Source organism: Artemia franciscana, chromosome 11 (genome assembly GCF_032884065.1).
Source record: "Artemia franciscana chromosome 11, ASM3288406v1, whole genome shotgun sequence".
Taxonomy (NCBI): domain Eukaryota; kingdom Metazoa; phylum Arthropoda; class Branchiopoda; order Anostraca; family Artemiidae; genus Artemia; species Artemia franciscana.
In genome coordinates this window covers 35340652-35359383 of record NC_088873.1, presented here as the reverse complement: position 1 = coordinate 35359383, position 18732 = coordinate 35340652, and the positions used below count along the sequence as shown (strand labels likewise).

General features: G+C 38.1%; 1 protein-coding gene across 1 annotated transcript in view; it reads left to right on the top strand.

Moving 5' to 3' along the window:
- The window catches only part of LOC136033139 (b(0,+)-type amino acid transporter 1-like), a 97038-nt gene that overhangs the window by 63295 nt on the left and 15011 nt on the right, over positions 1-18732 (top strand). The window contains exons 8-9 of the mRNA XM_065713779.1: positions 8446-8569; positions 14734-14837. Coding sequence (XP_065569851.1) covers positions 8446-8569; positions 14734-14837 — 228 coding nt within the window. The remainder of the gene's footprint in view (positions 1-8445; positions 8570-14733; positions 14838-18732) is intronic.

Genomic DNA, 18732 nt, shown 5'->3' with positions numbered 1-18732 from the left:
GGAGGAATCGGGATGAAACTTGGCGGATAGAATAAGCAAATGTCCTTGATACGTGATTGACAGAATCGTACTGGATTCGCTCTCTTTTGGGGAGTTGGGGGGAGGGGCTCAGTGATTCGGCGAGTTTGGTGCTTCTGGACGTGCTTGGACAATGAAAATTGGTAGGCGTGTCAGGGAGCTGGACAATTTGACTTGATAAAGTCATTTTCCCAGGTTCGAACATCTGGGGGCCTAAAGGGAGAGGAAAAATTAGAAAAAATTAAGTATTTATAACTTACGAGTGGGTGACCGGATCTTAATGAATTTTGATATTTAGAAGGACATCGTGACTCAGAGCTCTTATTTTAAATCCTGACCGGCATTAAGCCTCTTATTCTCCTTTTTAAATCAATCTATTGATTCATAGAATTTTGTTAGAGCTCATACCATATGATCTCTTGGCTCTTAGCTCTTCTTGCCTCGTCACAAGTGCCATATGAGCTCTTAGCTTTCACTATTTAAACTGAATACATAAAAGTAGATTTGACCCAAAGCTAGAGGGGAATAATTTTGATTCCCCACCGCGTTGGCCATACCATTTTATTGATTTTGTTGTCAAATTTAAACAAAGATTCAATATTACTGGCGGAAGCTTCGAGTAACTGAAGTAATGACAGAATCCAAGTCTTTTAACTGATAATTTCAGTGCTCTAGTGAGCCCACTAGAGAGTAAAAAAGGCACCGCATAAATAAGAATAGGCAATATTGCCTTCTTCTACATATTCCAGCTAATGTTCAGCATAAATTAACGATAAACCAAAAACTTCCCTTTTAAAATAGACTTCTTGAAAAGAAATGATTGAAATAAAATTTATAGGAAAATTTATATGTTTAGTGGATAGAGACACCACTAAAAAAAGACTTATGTAAATCTTTAGTGGCTCATTGATTTTGTATTCAGAAGTATTTCATTTCGAATCAAAAGCAATTTTGCCAACTTTCTAGTTCATGAATATGTACCCTGAGCATTCAAAAATGTGTCTTTTTTAGCTAAAATGTGTGCATCTGAAGTTTTTTGTTAGCAATTGTATTACCAAAAGATGCTTTGTAAACCTCTTCCGGAGTGGCCAACGCCAGTTAACATCAAGTATAATGAAAAGAAAAAAGATCCATTTGAAACATTCATGCAAAATGACTTAATATGAGAAAGCACGAAACTCATATAAACATGTAAATTATTAACTGCGGAGAAAATCCTTTACTTGCGACATCTCTGGCAAAACCTGGATGCCCAAAAAAAAGAAATACCGAATTTAAAGCAGTACTCTAGAGAAAAGTGATATTATTTTTGGCCAAAATATACAACCATTTGGGAATGTTTTGTTTTATTTCATGAATTCACCAAATGTGTCCATTTTTGGTCCTTTAATTTCCCAAATTTCTAAGATGTGTCACGTTTTTGCCGCTATATTTCGTTTTGTTATGCCATACATTCCTGGCACAAGAGAATATGTCCTTTTGACATAAAACGTATCTAGTTGGTAATGTTACTCAAAAGAGGTTCAGTGCTGTATAGGAAATTACAGAAATATCTCAAAACAAGTTATTTTTTTTTTCCTTTTTTATGCATTGAGTCAATTTAGTTTTTCTGAGTGATCTTACAATCTTTAAAATTCTTTTTCTCTCTCTCTCTCAGCTTCTGCTTAACCCACTTGTGTATATTCCCCCTCCTTTAAAGGTACAAGAATCTTTGTCAAGAATAATCAAACATATCTATTGGCTGTTTAACTAATTGTTATGAATAAAAACTTAATTAATGATGAATAAAATCTTATTTTATGACTTTCATAAGGAAAACATCTACTTTGCAAAAGTACCGCGGTCTTTAACCAACTGAGGTCTCTAAACTCATGTATTTTTTCCTCGATCCCACACTACTCAAAGGTTTCGCGTCGGCAAAATATTTAAATTGAAGGCCCAACTGCCCGCAGATATGATGGCGGCTTCTGGTTTGCATCATTAATTCGATGTAACTCCCCCTAAATACTAAATTTGAAGCACCCTTGTTCCCTTCCTTACCTAATTCTGAAAGTTTTAGCTCGGTCCTCTAAGCCCTTCCAAGACATAGCCTACATGCTATTCTAATAACCTGAGCGTATGTAGTGTAAAGTATTTAGCTCTTATCCCTCCCCCAAGTCAAAACTGTAGGCTCGCATAGCCCCCTACCACCGCCTGCCTGCTATGTTCGGTAGCTTGGGTACATATATTCTCTTTGATCTAAAGTCCTGCTATAGTTCCAAAGGGGCCTATAGTGTCAAAACATTATGCAGGCTGGAGACAAAAAGATTTTAGCCCTTTTCCATGTGTATCCTCCCCCAAATCACAGTTTGGCATTTATTTTCCCCCTCCCTGAAATACGTCCTGAAAATTTCAAATTTGTTCAGCTCCTTAGTCGTTCCTTGAGTACCGCAGGTATGCTATTTTGATAACCTGACAACATGTAGTAGTTTCTTTTGGTTTATCTCCCTACTCATTTCAAACAGATCACAAGTTGTAAAATACAAAAATGCTTACTCTAACCCCCTCCCTAGGTACTATGGAATACCTCAAGGAACCTCATTGGGACCACTCTTATTTCTTGTCATGATTAACGAAATTGGCAAGAAATTCCCCCAAAGATGGAAATATGTGGATGACTTGTCGATCCTTGAAGTATGTCATAGGAATATTAAAAGTGACCGTTGAAACCCTAACCCAATGTTCGGATGAATCTAAGAATCTAAATATGACAGTAAATCCCACTAAATCACTGATAATGACGATCAACTTCTTGAAATATACAGCTGTTTTTTGCGACCCGATCCCTCGCGAAATGCAAGTGAAACATGTTAAGCTTCTTGGTGTCACAATTTCTAATGATCTTAAGTGGTACACACATGTTTCCAACATTGTTAAACAAGCAAATTTTTCACAATCCATGTTTAAGTTGCTAAACAAATTTAATTGTCCTAAGATAACCTCTGTGTTTACTTATCCTTTATCAGGCCGATATTGGAATATGCATATCCGGTCTGGCATTCGCAACTTTCAAATGAATTGTGACAAAATCGAGTTGGTCCAAAAGTGTTCGCTCAGGGTCATTTACAAAGAAGGCGAAATTCCATACTCCTTCCTCCTTAAAGCACTAGCAAAGCAATCATAAATCACTGCATCTCCCTTCTTTTCACTTTAGACTTATTGGTTCAAAATACACCAGTACTGCACCGTATGATTACTAGCTGAGATATCATTAAATTTATTTACATCCCGAAAAGACGCTAGGCTCGGTTCTCTATTATGTATTCTAAGTACACATAAGGGTTGTTACACATGTAAATCTACTGTCACACTTAAGACTTCTTTTCTTTTTTTCTTTTTTTTAACGAGTAGGAGAAGGTGCTAGGTTCAATTCTCTGGTGCACACATTGCATACTTTTCACTTCACATAACTATTTACAGGTTCAATCTCTTTGGTGGGTTGATCACTCTTCCTAATCACCTTCTTGCGCCAACTTGGGGAAGAAATGCTGCTTCACATGTCTAAATTGAGGCTTCAGAAGAGGTGAGCTCTTTCCCCATTCGGTCTAGTGGTGTTGAGGAGCTCAGCGGTTATCTTTTGAACTGATTTCCGGGTGATGACGGTGATCTTTGAGTCGGAATTTCTTTGTTTAGAGTAGAAAGTGGGGTTGAAGATATGATAGTTGGCCCACAAAGGTCCCTAGTCTCCGAGTCAATGCCAATTTGGCTCGAGAGGTGAACTCTATTCCGTCTTATGACAGACCCGTCGTCTGTCTCAACTACTTAGGATCGAGGGACCTCAGAGTGGGCCATTACTCTTGCTTGGCTCCATTTGCTACCCGGAGTCTTCTGCACCAATACTGATTTTCCTACTTCTACTGACGTAAGAGGCCTAGACGTTACATCATACTGACACTTCTTTTGTCTCTGGAGAGCTGTGTGTTTCTCCAAAAACTTGCGATTGCTGACCACTTTCTTTTTTAGGTAGTCAATGGTACATGGTAGAAGTATCCTCAATTGACGGCTCTTCAGAAGGTGGGACGGCGAGGCTATTCCATCCATGGGTGTTTTCCTGTATTCAAGCAGCCCCAAGTATCACCTCACTGCTTTCTGATGCCTTCGTCATGAGGTTCTTTGCTCTCTGGACAGTCTTTTCCACAAGGCTGTTTGACTGGGGGTAGATGGGACTTGATGTTCTCTGAGTGAATCCCCATGTCCTGTCAAACTCTTAGAATTCAACCGGAAAGTACTGAGAGCCATTGTTAGATATTAGTATGGATGGGATGCCATATCTGGTGAAGTCAGATTTGAGTATGGAGATTACGGCCTTTGACGTAGTGGAGCTGAGTTTGTCTGCTTAAAAAAACAGCTATGATGGTCCGCTGTTAGAAGATAGTCATTATTGTGAAGCGTGAATGGTCGGATGCAAATTTTTTCCAAGGAAGACATGGTATTTAGTGACTGATCATAGGCTCTCTTTGGTTTGACGGCATGATTCTAGTACGTGTTTGGCAACTACGAACATACTGCTCAATGTCTACGTTCAGGCCTGGCCAGTAAACCAGCATTCTGGCTCTTTGCTTGGTCTTTTCCACCCCAATGTGAATAACGTGGAGTTATCTCAGAATCTCTGGCTGTAATATTTTGTGTATTACTGATCTCTCGCATTTGAAGATGATCCCTTTGTTTGTTTACAGTTCATACTGAATATTCCAAAACAGACGTACCTCTGACTGCCATGCTTTTCTGCTTTTCGGCCAGCCTTCATCGATTGTTTCCGCAAGAATCCTGAGTTGGATGTCTTTGGAAGTTTCTTCCTGGATTCTTAGAATCATCTCATCACTTACAGGAAGATGTCTAGAGATCTGATGAACATGCACGTTTATTTATGTCGCTAGTTTCTCGTCGATATCTGGAAGGTGGAGATGAGAAAGAGCGTCGGCGATTGTTATTTCTGAATCTGGCTGGAATTGCAGATGAAGATCGTACGGTTGGAGTTGTAGCATTAGTCTCTGTACCCTTGGAGGGGTCTTGTGGATAGGATTTGTGACTATTGTCTCAAGCGGGCGGTGATCAGTTATTACGTTAACACACCTTCCATAGAGGCAGTGATGAAAGTGCTTGCATCCTTAGACAATACCATAAAAATTCCTTTTCAAGTTGGGAGTACTTTTTGTCGGTTTTGCTAAGTGCACGGGACGCATATGCTACCACTTCTCCATCACTACAGAGGTTTGCTCCCAAGCCATGGCTGAAAATATCGACTTTCAGCTCCACATTCAAGCTCTTGCAGTTGAAGAAGAAGATGCCTGACACAATTGACTGCTTTTACCCTGCCAGCGTCTGGTCATTTTCGGGACTTCAGGAGAATGGGTCACGTTTGAGTATGTCTCGAAGGCTTTTATTTGTATTAGACAGGTCGGGAATGTATTTTACGAGCCAGTTCAGCATTTCAAGGAGGGTAAGCAATTCTTTGTGGCTCTGAGGTTTGGGCATTTTTCCGATGACTCTCAGTTTTTCCGGGTCCGATTTAATGCCATCGGCTCTAATTATGTGCCCAAAATAGCATACACTGCTTGCACTGATGTTGCATTTGTCCTTGTGAATTTTACACCTTTTTCTAGTGCTCTTTCCGTAACGGCTGGGAGTTTTTCATCATATTCTTCTTGGTTTGGCCCATACACTAGAATATCATCAATTATGATGGCTAATCCTTCCAGCCCTTCAAATGCTTCTTCCATACGGCACTGGAACTCTTCTTGTGCTGAAAGTAAGGCAAAGGGCATTCTTAGGAATCGAAAACGCCCGAATATAATGCTGACTGTTGTCATCTCAGATGCAGTTGCGGAAAGAACTAATGACCAGTATTCTGACCGAGCTTCCATTTTGCTGAACACCTTTACACCATGCAGCTTGACTTTAACGTCTTTTAAGGTAGGTATGGGATAGTAAGGGTGCTTCATGTATTTCTTAAGATCTACTGGGTCTATGCATACCCTTACAGTTCCGTTCTTCTTTTTTCAATCATCACCATTGAATTTACCCATTCTGTGGGCTCCGTAACCTTTTCAATGATTCCGTCTCTTTCCATTCTGTTAAGTCAATCCTGGAGTTTATCTTTTAGTGCCTCTGGTACCCTTCTGGTTGGACAGACTGTTGGTATGGACCCATCTTTTAGATGGATGTTGCATTCCACTTCAAGTCAACCAATGCCTTCAAACAGGCTTTTGTACTTGCCATCTATACTGGTTTGTTCTGCATTAACATTAAGTACCAGTTTGATGAGGTTCAAGTCTATGCTGGATCGAAATCCCATCATTGGGGTTGATGCTGAGTCGACTACGTAGAACCTGTGAGCACCCTTAGAATACTGTATTTGGCTACATGCAAGATCACAAGTGCCAATGAATGGGATCCTAACACCACAGAAACTGGTCAGTCGCTGATTAGTTGGTTGCAGATTCGGTTTTGGGTTAAGCTTGTCTAAAATGTTTTTGGGAATTACATTTGCTTGGGCTCCTGTATCAATTTTGAAGTTGAGTGAAAGCTGGTTCTTTCAGGTCAATGGGACAAGGGCTTCATCTTTACCACTAACTTTGCCAATGGCATGCAGAAAAATTGTTTCCTGATCATTGACTGTCTCTCTAACTGACTCAGTTTCTTCATCAATGGTGTTTACGTTTTTGTTGCTGTGATAGACCCTTGCAAAATGGTTTAACTTCTTGCACTGTGTACATTTTTCCCCTTGGTTGGTCATGCATGATTGGTCGAGTAATATCTAACACAAAAATAGCATTCTCTACCCTTGGTGTAGTTATTAGAAGAAGTTTTCTGAATTTGTAAGCTATTCCGGCTTGGACCACTTGTGATTGCATCAACTTCCTGCTTGGTAGATATTGGTTTACTCCCACTGAATGATTTAAGCTGAGCTTGCGTTGTTCTGTATGTTCTATATCTTGATACTGCACTCTCAAGAGTTAATGAGTCACCTTCCGCTAACAGTTTCTCTCGAACAGCTTGGTTTCGGATTCCACAGACAATTTGGTCCCGAATCATTTCATCTTTTTCTGTGTATAGACATGGTTTGTCCAATGTTTTTAATTCTGTAATATACCTTTCAGTACTTTTGTTTTCTAACTGGTCGCGCTTCTGGAAGGTGAATCTTGCAAACACAGTTTTTTTCTTTGGGTTTGCATAGTCTTTAAAGTATTTGATAAGGGGTTCAATTTGGCTTCACTCTTTTCCATTTCGAAAGTATTGAAGATCTCTCGGCCGTAGCTCCCATCCAGATAAGCAGATAGGCAAACTGAGATTTTTCTGTCTTTTCTGCCAGCGGTCCTATAAGCATCAACCGGGTATGCTGTTCAAATCGATTCCATTCATCTGCCAAGGAGGTGGTATCCTAGTTGATGGATGGCTGTTGGACTTCTATAGTGCTGTTAGATTTCAATGCCAAGATCCCACTTCTAACACCATGCAACAATTGTGATTAATGCATTTATTTAAGCCAAGCTCCTATAAAGAAAAGTAAGCAATACGAGCAAGCATAGAACAAATAAGCAAGCATAGCACACATGCAAGAATAAACAAAAGTACTAGCAAAGCTATCATAATCACTGCAGAAACAACCCCCCTCCCCCATACTGACTGAAAGTTTTGACTCAAGCAATCAAGGTGTTTCTGAGACATTAAAAGTATGCTATTTTGATAACCTGAATCACCAAATTATTCCCGGCATACCGTAGATAACATTTTCTGAAAACTCAGTTGAACATAATGCTTTTGATTCACTCAGGCATGCTTGTCGTTTCAAGATTGTAACTTCTAGAAAGCTGGGAAATCTTGGCCTATTGTGCAATCTCTGGAGGTTCCAAGCTGATCGAACAGCTAAGACCAAATATGCCTGTCTTTTTTGTCTAAAACCCTTCTTTGGACAGTGGTAATTTACATAATTCAGGCCTTTTCCCCCAAATCTCTGGGATCGCGTCAACCCTTGTTGTCTTAAATGTTGATATGACACCATGGGGGCTAGGGCTGCCTAAGAGCAAAAAGGGCACTTCTATGTATTTTTGATATCTTCGTTTTCTCAGGGGGCATTGCCCTGGACCTCATTATGCCAGAGTTTATATTTGGTTACCCTCCAATCACTTTTAGGTCTTAAAGAGGTCACTAAAGCTTTCAATTTCTGATGGAATGACCAAGTTCCTATGACCACGCCTTTCATACGAAATGGCCGTGGAGCAAAGAATGAAGGACAATGCATGGGAGGCACATGGATCTTTACTAAGGCATTGCTGATTAATTGCCTCTGACAATGCTAGTGATGCTAGTATGATGATCTAATAATAAATCTTATCCTGCTAATCCCCTTAGTTTTAGCCAAAACTCTAATACTTGCTTTTCTTGCAGGAACCTTCCTCGGTCGATTATCATTGGATTGCCATTAGTTACCGCGAGCTATGTACTTGTTAACGTTGCATATCTGGCTGTTCTATCTCCTACCGAAATAATAACCTCTCCAGCTGTTGCAGTGGTAAGATTTTTAATGCTTAAATTATAAGCTTAATCCTCTCAAAAGCAAATATAATGACGTCCTTTTTGTATTTTTGATCTTATAACGTGAAACACTTTATTTTCCCTGAAAAAAAAGCCATTTGCTTTTAGAAGACTTGCGATAACAATGATCGAAACGAACTAAAAACGAAAATTTAAAAAAGAGCCATATACATGTTACAGCCATAATAGTATAAGAATAACTAATGTCTAGAATAATTCTTCAGTTTTTAGATCTTTGTAAATATAGAACTTTGCTTACAATCCTTGGACTATTCGTTCAGTTTCTTAATCTGGAAAAAGCAATTGCAAACAAAATTCCTTAGGACCCTTTGAATATTCGAACATTTTATTAGTATAGCACGTTGATTTTAGAAAAATTAAACCAGATTAAATTTAGCTAAGTATAAAGTTGTACCTGCTTCACAACAAAGATTCCCCATTTTTTACAGTAAAAAGGCTAATAGGGTGGCCCCAAAACGCAAATTTACCATTACTGAAAATCTGAAACTTACCGTTCTTCAACAATAATCTTAAAATTTACCATTAAACTTCATACTGTTGCAGGGATGTTTTCTAAAAGATAAAGATCATAATTAAAAAATTGAGAGGTAAATTTGTTGTCATTAAAAACTCAAAGTTAGGAACCAATTTGAACAAAGCCATATTTGGAGGCTGGAATTTTGCATACCTTTTCCCTTATAAATTCCCTTATACTTTCCCCTTCCTTTGTATACAAACTGATGTAATCTGTAAACTGTATACAAACATATTATTATCATATTGATTGGCCGTACTTTATATTTCTGGAAAGAATTTCGTTTCCTTTTTCCAATGGCACTAGAGTTTTTAATCCCATTCAGTATTTCCAGCTACATTGAAAAATTTTTGCTACAATTATAAATTTATATGTAAAAAAAATTGACATTTGAATGCATACTATAATTTTAATGACCTTCATTTTGCTTGACTGATTCGTAAAAATGTAAGCCAAAAATGTAGAATCGCCACTATCCCAACCCAGCGTACTTACTGCTACACTATATATATTTAAAGAATTGATTGAATTAACCTTTGAACTATTCATGTGAGCTACCAAAGTGACTACTATGTAAAAAAAATAACACAGAAGCAGAAGTAAGATACATTCCTGGCTTTTCTTTTATTCCTGATATTTGTAATATTCTAGACATATTTAAAAAATTGTCAGGATACTTGTGGACGCTTGAGTCTGAACACAGGATGAGTCATTAAGTATAACTGAGTATGAAGTCAAGTTGTTCAGTCTTGTTGTTCAGCTCTAGTTGTTCAGTCTGCCTTCTACTTTGATTAGTTAATATTAAATGTTTTTTTGTATTTTACTTCTGGATTTTGACCAGCTCATTGATGAGCTAAACTTACTTTCTGTAAGTTTTATAATGTATATTCCTGACTGTTTTCAATTATATGTACTAAATAAGACTACTCAAGTGTCTGTCTTTTGCTAATACTAAGAAAAGCTTCTATATTCCTTAGCCTGGATTTTTACAAGCATTATGAACGACAGAACCAAATATGATTTTTTAGTCATGTAATTTTAAATAAACTTTTTTCAACAGAAGTTTTTGAACTAGTGATGTCGAGGACTACAATGCGGTTGGTGGGTACATACATAAGTCAATCTGTTTCATATTTTGAATCTAATCCAGTACTTCTCCAATTTTCAAGCATTTAGGAGTTTCTCTGAATTTCTCTAGAAAATTAGGCTCTCCAAAAGGTTCTTGGAAATAAGCGTTCGTATATCTTCTTCTTCACATGTTTGTGATTTAACGGATCCATTAGGAGCTCCATTCACCTTTAAAATTCCAGGTATACTTTCACCGATTATTTGATGATTCTAATTATAAACCCAGATAATACCGGCTAGTTGATACCAATCAGCGTGCTGCTAGTAATAATGGCATCTTTTTAGGATCATTATCATCAATCTATAAATTAACGTATCAACCAATTGTATATAAACAAAGATTAACATGAAATATGAGTCAGTAATTTTCTTATTGGTAATTTTTGGGTTACTTCTGATGACCCAATTTCTCTGCCGTGGAAATTTGAGATAGTGTAAGCATTGGAGGACTGTTTGTTTGAAGTATTTGAAAACTGTTGCAAACGCACTATGATTATATATTTTTTGATGGATGAGTGAAAAGAAAGATCTTTAGCTTAATGGAAACACTATGCCCTTATCCACTCTAATCACTTCTTAAATGTAACAAATTATTTTTGCTGGTTTGTAGAATATTTTCCGACGAAACAATTTAAGTGAGTCATGTCTTTGTTTTTCTTTCTTTTTGTCTTATCAATAAAGATTCTTGTCAGTAAATATTTATAAACAAATGCAATTAATACTATATTGCCAAACTTATTACCAACAAGATTCATTGATAACACGAAACGTTATTAGTTTGCGATAAAATATAATAATGCTAAAAATATAAAAAATTACATATCCAGTCGCCCGACATATGCCCCAATTCTAGGATACTGCAAATAATGGAGGACTATTGGTTTGAAGTCTGTGAAAACTGTTGTAAACGCACAATGTGATCACTACAAACTTTCGCAGTGGGTGGAGCCCACCCCAGGAATCTCAGTATCTAGCTTAATTTAGCTCTAATCTGATTCCAGGCCTAGGGTAGGTTGGGATAGCAACCCTCCACCTGCAAATGAGCGCTACAAACAGTGACAAACTAGCCGCGGATCCTGACTTCCTTTTAAGATCTCGACCTTTGCACGTCAACGAACATTCTGCGGACGACGTCAGAAAAGCTGACAAATTAAATCTTCTGAATCTTCCCCTCCAAAGTGGGACTTCGAATAGCCACCTGGAATGTTTTGACTCTGAATGCACCTGCGTCAAAGAACCTACTTTCTGAAGAGATTTCCAAGAATAAAGTGGCGATCACAGGTCTCACAGAAACCCGTCTTACCAGAAGCTGAGAAGAACATATAGGCAATAATCACTCGGTGATCTGGTCTGGAGGGAGCATGGGAAGGAATGGGGTTAGACTTGCGCTAAATAGGATCGCAAGAAAGACATTAATCTTTCACGAAGCCGTATCAGACCCACTAATGAAGGCCTGCTTTGGACACAAGCATGGTAAGATGACCGTCATCGTACACTATGCCCCAACCAACGATTCTGACGACATAACCAAGGAAGAGTTCTACTCAGCTCTGACCAGATGTCTTACGGCAGTGTCTCCCCACGATATAACTGTTCTTCTCGGTGACTTCAACGCCACAGTGCATGATGATATGGATTTTTTTGGCGTGGCAAAAAAATTCCTGTATCTCCCGACCCACTTAATGAAAATGGCCTTCAACCACTTGAACTATGCCGTTCTTACGACCTTGTTATTACAAACACCTACTTTCAACGCAAAAATATCCACCAGTACACATGGTAGAATAATGATGGTTGCACAAAGAAGATGATCGACTACGTCATTATATTTAGATGCTGAAGATAATCATTGAAAAACTGCAGGACTTACAGATCAGCAGAGCTCGGGAATGTAGATCACAGGCTTGTGTGCACTAAGATTCAGCTTCACCTCGAAGCACAACGTTTGGAAAGAAGAATCGCTTCGTGCTCCTTAGCACACTTAGTACTAGCAAAGGTGCCTGGAAATATTTTAAATCACAGAAGAACAAAGGAGCACAACTGGTGGTTGGCAAGAGAGTTTTTCCGAGGAAATCGTAGCTAACTAACGAAACGCTGCAGGTCATAGAGCAAAGACGAAGGCCAAGACTCCTTTGGGACATGGCCAGTTATCGAAGGCTTAATGAAGTGTTGAACAGACGCATTCACCGGGACCAAACTCAGTTCGTTGCAAGGAAAGCTGAGGAAATTGAACTAGCTGCAAAAAAAAGACATGGGTAGCCTGTTCAAACATCTCCGAAATCTAACAAAACATAAAACTCCCGTTTTAGAAACTGTCCTATCCAGGTATGGGACACTTCTTTCTGGCGAAGTTTCCTGTCTTGAGCTGTGGAGCGGCCACTTTTGCTCACTCCAGAATAATGCCAGCCCGTCTTTCCCTCCAAATATTAGTCTCACCCAGCCTAGCAGTCAAAGAAATGAAGCAGATGTTGCCCCAGACGAGCCCTTCAGCCTCCCAGAAATCGAAAATACAGCTAAAAGGCTCAAGAATAATAAAACTGGTGGTATCTGTGGCTTCAGCTCCGAACTTCTGAAATACACAGGCCCCATAATGTTTCTGTTCCTGCACACTCTGTTCTCCATAATCTGGCGAACTGAGATAATCCCAAAAAAGGTGGTGGAAGGGTGTCGTTATCCCCTTATGGAAGAGGATAGGCTCTACAAGCGACAGCTCAAATTATCGTGGAATACCTCTGCTGTTAGTTCCAGGAAAACTGCTGAATCCTGCTGAATCGATGTTAGAATTTTATTCGGAGGATTCGGCGAAAGGAGCAAGCTGCTGTTATGTCGGGCCGTTCAACCATTGAACAGATTTTCACGATTCAACAGATAATACAAAAAGCTATAGATTTCTGACGTACGGCTTTTTCTTGTCTTCGTTGACTTTCGTGCTGCATTCGACTCAGTGAGCCAAGAAACTCTTTGGCGGATTCTAGAATCGACTGGCTTCCCTGAGAAATACTGCAGACTCTTCAAAGCTCTACAGCATGATACAGAAAGCTGTGTTCAAGTCAACAGCTGGCGCAGCCCATTCCTCCAAATCAAAAAAGGAGTGCATCAAGGATATGCAGTGGTCTCATAGCTCTTCAATGCCATTATAGACCACATCGTGACAAAAGCAACTTCACATCTCAGACTAGGGCTCAAGTTTAGGGATCGCGTCATCTGAGATGTTGACTTTGCCGATGACCTTGTCATCCTAGCGGACTCCATGAATCAGTTGCTGGAAGCACTTTGGATTTTACGAGAATAGGCCACAAGCGTGGGACTGCAGATAAACTGGTATAAAATGAAAATTATCACCATAGACCGTCTTCTCCTACTGTTAATTCTCTATTTTTCCTAGACAGAACAACTAGCATTTAAGTTTTCAAAAGGTTCACTTACCTGGGCTATACAGTTTCCTCAGCTGAATTGCTTCTGCCCGAGCTACAAGCAAGGATATCCAAAGAATCTTCTGCCATAGGTAAGTTGAACCATCAACTTTGACGAAAACTCAACGTCAGTCGTTCAACTAAAGTGCGGATTTTCAACACTCTTTTCCGTTCTGTAATGCTTTACGGAACTGAAACATGGCATACATCAACCATAACACTAAACGCCATTAATGTATTCCAGATGAAGAGCATGAGAAGGTTCGAAGGTCTAAGATGGCTTGATTTCATGAGTAATGAGAAGCCACTGCAACTCACCAAGAAGTCTTGGTTTTGTGGCGATGCAGCTGAGCATACCTTATGATAGTTTGGACGCCTACTTCAAATGTCCTTGCACTTACCCGTAAAGATAATCTTTGACTTTGATCCTACCAAAGCCGGTTGGAAGTGACCCCACAGCCGACCGAAGAAGCGACGGTCCGACAGCCTGTCCGAGTTCCTGGCGATAACAAACATTATACCGAGTGAAGCACAAACGCTCGCACTGGACCGAAGCGGATGGAGGAGGCAGACTTCACTCTCTACGCCAATCAGCGCCTGTCAAGAGACCTAAGTAAGTCTATTTTGTACTATTTTAATGGAGCCACGATGCCCTTATCCAATCTAATCACCCCTCAAAATGTAACAAAAAAGCAACTCACTGCTGCTAAAGATGCTGCTCAACATACGGGATCTCGCATTAACATATTAGGGTAAAACAGTGAAAGCAATTTAAAACAAAGATGTATTTGAGAAAGAATATGGGGTAAAACAGAAATTGCAAGAAGTGTAAAAATTTTAAAGAATTAAGATTCGCCTAAACGAATACAAATCTTGAACTAAGTTTGGCACGGAGCCAAATTCGGAAAAGGTTAAAATCACTTAACTACATCAAAATATGACAAATTAGAGGAAATATTATGGAAATATTTAGATTTCATGGGAGGATAATGAGCTAGAAGGCTTTTCTCTCCAGAGTATATGGTAGGTATTATACTTTATTTGAAAATACTTACTTTATCCTAGGATTGGGGTAACCGACTGCTTGGACCTGTTTCGTTTTTGATGCCCTTAGCAGTCGCACTATCTACTTTTGGTGCTGCAAATGGATCACAGTTTTCAACCGCAAGGTATGCATATTAGCCTACAGAAATTGATAAGGCTACCGACTCAGGTAGTTTTCGGGCAAGCAAAGATATTTTCAGCCATCTTTGGTTCTGGCAATCCTTGTGTTATCATGTGATTCCAGAGAGATAGTAGTGTCTGTTGTCTTTATGTTTGATTAAATAAATAAAAAACAAGTTTTTTTAACTGAAAGTAAGGAGCGACTTGTTTTTTTTTTATTTAATTTCTGAACGTTTTTTAGTTAATCCATGTTTTGATTTCGGCTCTCCGCAGATGAATAATTAAAGCGAAATTTGCATATTTATTTATTTGGCTAAATGGCTTTCCCATAGTTTTGATCGAATGATTTTGCGAAAAAAGGAGGGGAAGGAGGCCCAGTTGCTCTCCAATTTTTTGGGTACTTAAAAAGGTAACTAGAACTTTTAGTTTTTATGAACGTTTTCATTAGTAAGAGACATACGTAACTTACGAATTAGCTTACGAAACAAACTTCTATGTTCGTATGTTTTTATTGCGTATATAAGAAGGTTCGCCCACTCGTCAATACCTCGTCAATAACTCTTTGCATTAAAGCTTAAATTTTGTCCCCTGAATCAAAAAGGCCGTAGAATAAATAGTTGAAATTACTAAAAATCCTTTAGCGTAAAGAGTGAGGTATTAGGAGGAGGTGAGCCCCTTATATGCGTAATATTTTCTGTTCGTTTTAAGTTTTAATACTATTCCCTACTTCCAGTTGAAAAAAAAACTTTTCATATTTATTTTCTCATTGTTTTTTTAAATAATGCTAGAAAATGCTGCGCCCCCTTTATGGAAATCTTCTTCCCCCATGACAAATTCCTCCATGGAAAATTTCCCCCACATAGCCCCCTCTCCTCAACCCCCCCTCCCAACCAAAAAATTCCCCTGAAAACGTCTTTACATTTCCCAATAACCATTAATATATGTAAACACTGGTCAAAATTTGCAACTTGCAGCCCCTCCCACGGGGACTGTGGGGGAGTAAGTCATCCTAAAAGACATAGTTATAAGGTTTTTCGACTTTTTTCGAATTTTGATCCGACTACTTTGGGAAAAAAAATGAGCTTGGGAGGGGGCCTAGGTGCCCTCCGATTTTTTTGGTCACTTAAAAAGGGCACTAGAACATTTCATTTCCGTTCGAAATGAGCCCTCTCGCAAAATTCTGGGACCACTGGGTCGATACGATCACCCCTGGGAAAAAGAAAAAAAAACAAACAAATAAACACGCATCCGTGATTTGTCTTCTGGCAAAAAATACAAAATTCCACATTTTTGTAGATAGGATCCTTGAAACTTTTACAATAGGGTTCTCTGATACGCTGAATCTGATGGTGTGATTTTCATTAAGATTCTATGACTTTTAGGGGGTGTTTCACCCTATTTTCTAAAATAGGGCAGATTTTCTCAGGCTCGTAACTTTTGATGAGTAAGACTAAACTTGATGAAACTTATATATTTAAAATCCGCATTAAAATGCGATTCTTTTGATGTAACTATTGGTATCAAAATTCCGTTTTTTAGAGTTTTGGTTACTATTGAGCCGGGTCGCTCCTTACTACAGTTCGTTACCACGAACTGTTTGATACAATTGTTTATTTCAATTTCTGTCCATTGAGGGTTTCATTAGTTTATGCACAGTAAGTGCTGTCGTTATACGTAGTTTACATTCAACTAGAATTTATGACTTATTGTATAACTTTGTATCTGCTTGCTTTAGGTTTTAATAATTTGAAAAAACTGCTTTTTTTTGGCAGAGTTTATATTTTTAAATTAATCCTTAATAAATAAAACTTAACGTATTAATAAGGAAAACTGAACTCTGACCAACAGTGATGGAAAAGGTCTTAGTTGACGAGCCTGTCATGCAATTAAATTGCCATGTAAATGATTCGGTCTCTACTATTTGCACTAGAGGTGGTACTATCTATGTTAAGCGTTTTCTAGCACTACATAAGTGAAGAGCCGTAAGCCTTCATTACGTGATTGTTGTTTTTTTTCATTGCCATTTTGTCTGGAAGTGAGGTTGGGAGGGGCAAACAAACCATATAATGGACTCATTAGATTGAAACTGAAAGGTCTAGGGCCCTTTTAAAGAATTGAAAGTTGTTAATGGGCGAGTGGACTATCTCCTTTGACCTTTTCTGCCACTTTGCCCTTCCATAGCCACCCCATGACATCCAGTCTCCAGTCTAAATTTTTATACAGTAGTTCAATTAGTAGTTCAATTAATTTTTATACAGTAGTAGTTCAAATAGTCCAAAAGATCAATAGATGTATCAATAGTATGACCCTTACTTTACCTAAGGCAGTTGCCCTATATTATTTGGCTTAGCTATTAGTCACAGGTATGTCTAAGTAGAAAAAGCGGTCGTGTTTGGTCTTGCTTATTAAATTAGCTAAAAGCTCTTATGGATAATTTTCTATGACAGGAGTGGGAGTGAAGCCAGCAGAGGTGGGATCGTCAGCCCCAGATCTTCTTTAGGTGTATAAACGGAATATATTTTAAACGTTTCCTACATTTTCTCTTTAAAAATCAAGGCTTTGAAAAATCATAAAGTTAATTAAACTTCCAGTAATTATTTTTGTGATTTATTAAACTATCAATCTACTTTCATTGACTATTTCTGTAGTTTTGGTTATTAAGGTGATTTTCTTTTTATTTTTATTTTGTGTTTTGGCAAATGCAAAACAAGCAGATATCGTTTAAGATATCATTATCCTTCGAGACATATCATTTTCAATGAAATCTAACTGACACTCGAGCCGTATAGAGAGAATGAGATGGAGGGGACGGGGAACGGTTGCACTATTGTTATTTATAAAACTTGATTAATCTTGAACTATAACATTTGTTTATGAAAAATGAAAAACACACTGGCCGTATTATAAATTGCTCCCTGATCTCGTTTGTGGTAATTTCTGTTCTTTTAAGTTTGAATAAATTAGTCGTTTGAGTTTCTGTTCATTTTATGATTAATTTTTCATCTATATTAGCTAACATCTGCCAATAACTTGGTTTTGAATCATTATACGAGTTGATATATGCTTGCTCTAGGTTTTGAAAATGCTCTTTACTTTTCTCTGAAGAATTTTTTTTGATAATAATTTATTCATCAGTTAAGAAAAAAAAAATAAAATATGACAATTCAAAACCCAACAGTTCGTGGTAACGAACTGCAAGTAAGGATTGATCCGGCTTATAATAACTGAAACTATAAATAACGGAATTTTGACACAAATAATTATATCACTGATTTTAAAAATAGTGTAATTAAGTTTAATTAAGTTTAATAAGTTTAATTAAGTTTCGTATTACCCATCAAAGGCCACAAGCCTGAGTAAATTTGCCTGATTTTCAAAAAAGGGGTAAACACCCCTAAAACTCATAGAATCTGAATTAAAATCACACCATCAGATTCAGCATATCAGAGAACCGTACTGCAGAGGTTTCAAGCTCATATCTACAAAAATGTGGAATTTTCTATTTTCTGCCAGAAGAAAGGTCACGGCTGCGTATTTATTTTATTGTTTATTTGTTTTTGTTTTTTCAAGGTGATAGTATCGAGCCAAAGGTCCGAGAAGATTGGGAGAGGGCTCATTCAAACAGAAACTAGAAGTTCTAGTGCCCTACTTAAGTAACCAAGAAAATTGGAGGGCATCTAGGCCCCTCCCATACCACTTCTTTCCCAAAATCATCCGATCAATATTTTGAGATAGCTATTTTATTCAGCATAGTTGAAAGGCCAAATAACTATGTCCTTGGAGACAACATGATCCCCAAAGCCCCTGGGGAAATGTCTTTATGTTGTAAAATTTGCCTATTGTTTACGTATAGTATTTGTTTTTGGGAAGTATGCAAGCATTTTTTAGGTGGGATTTTTT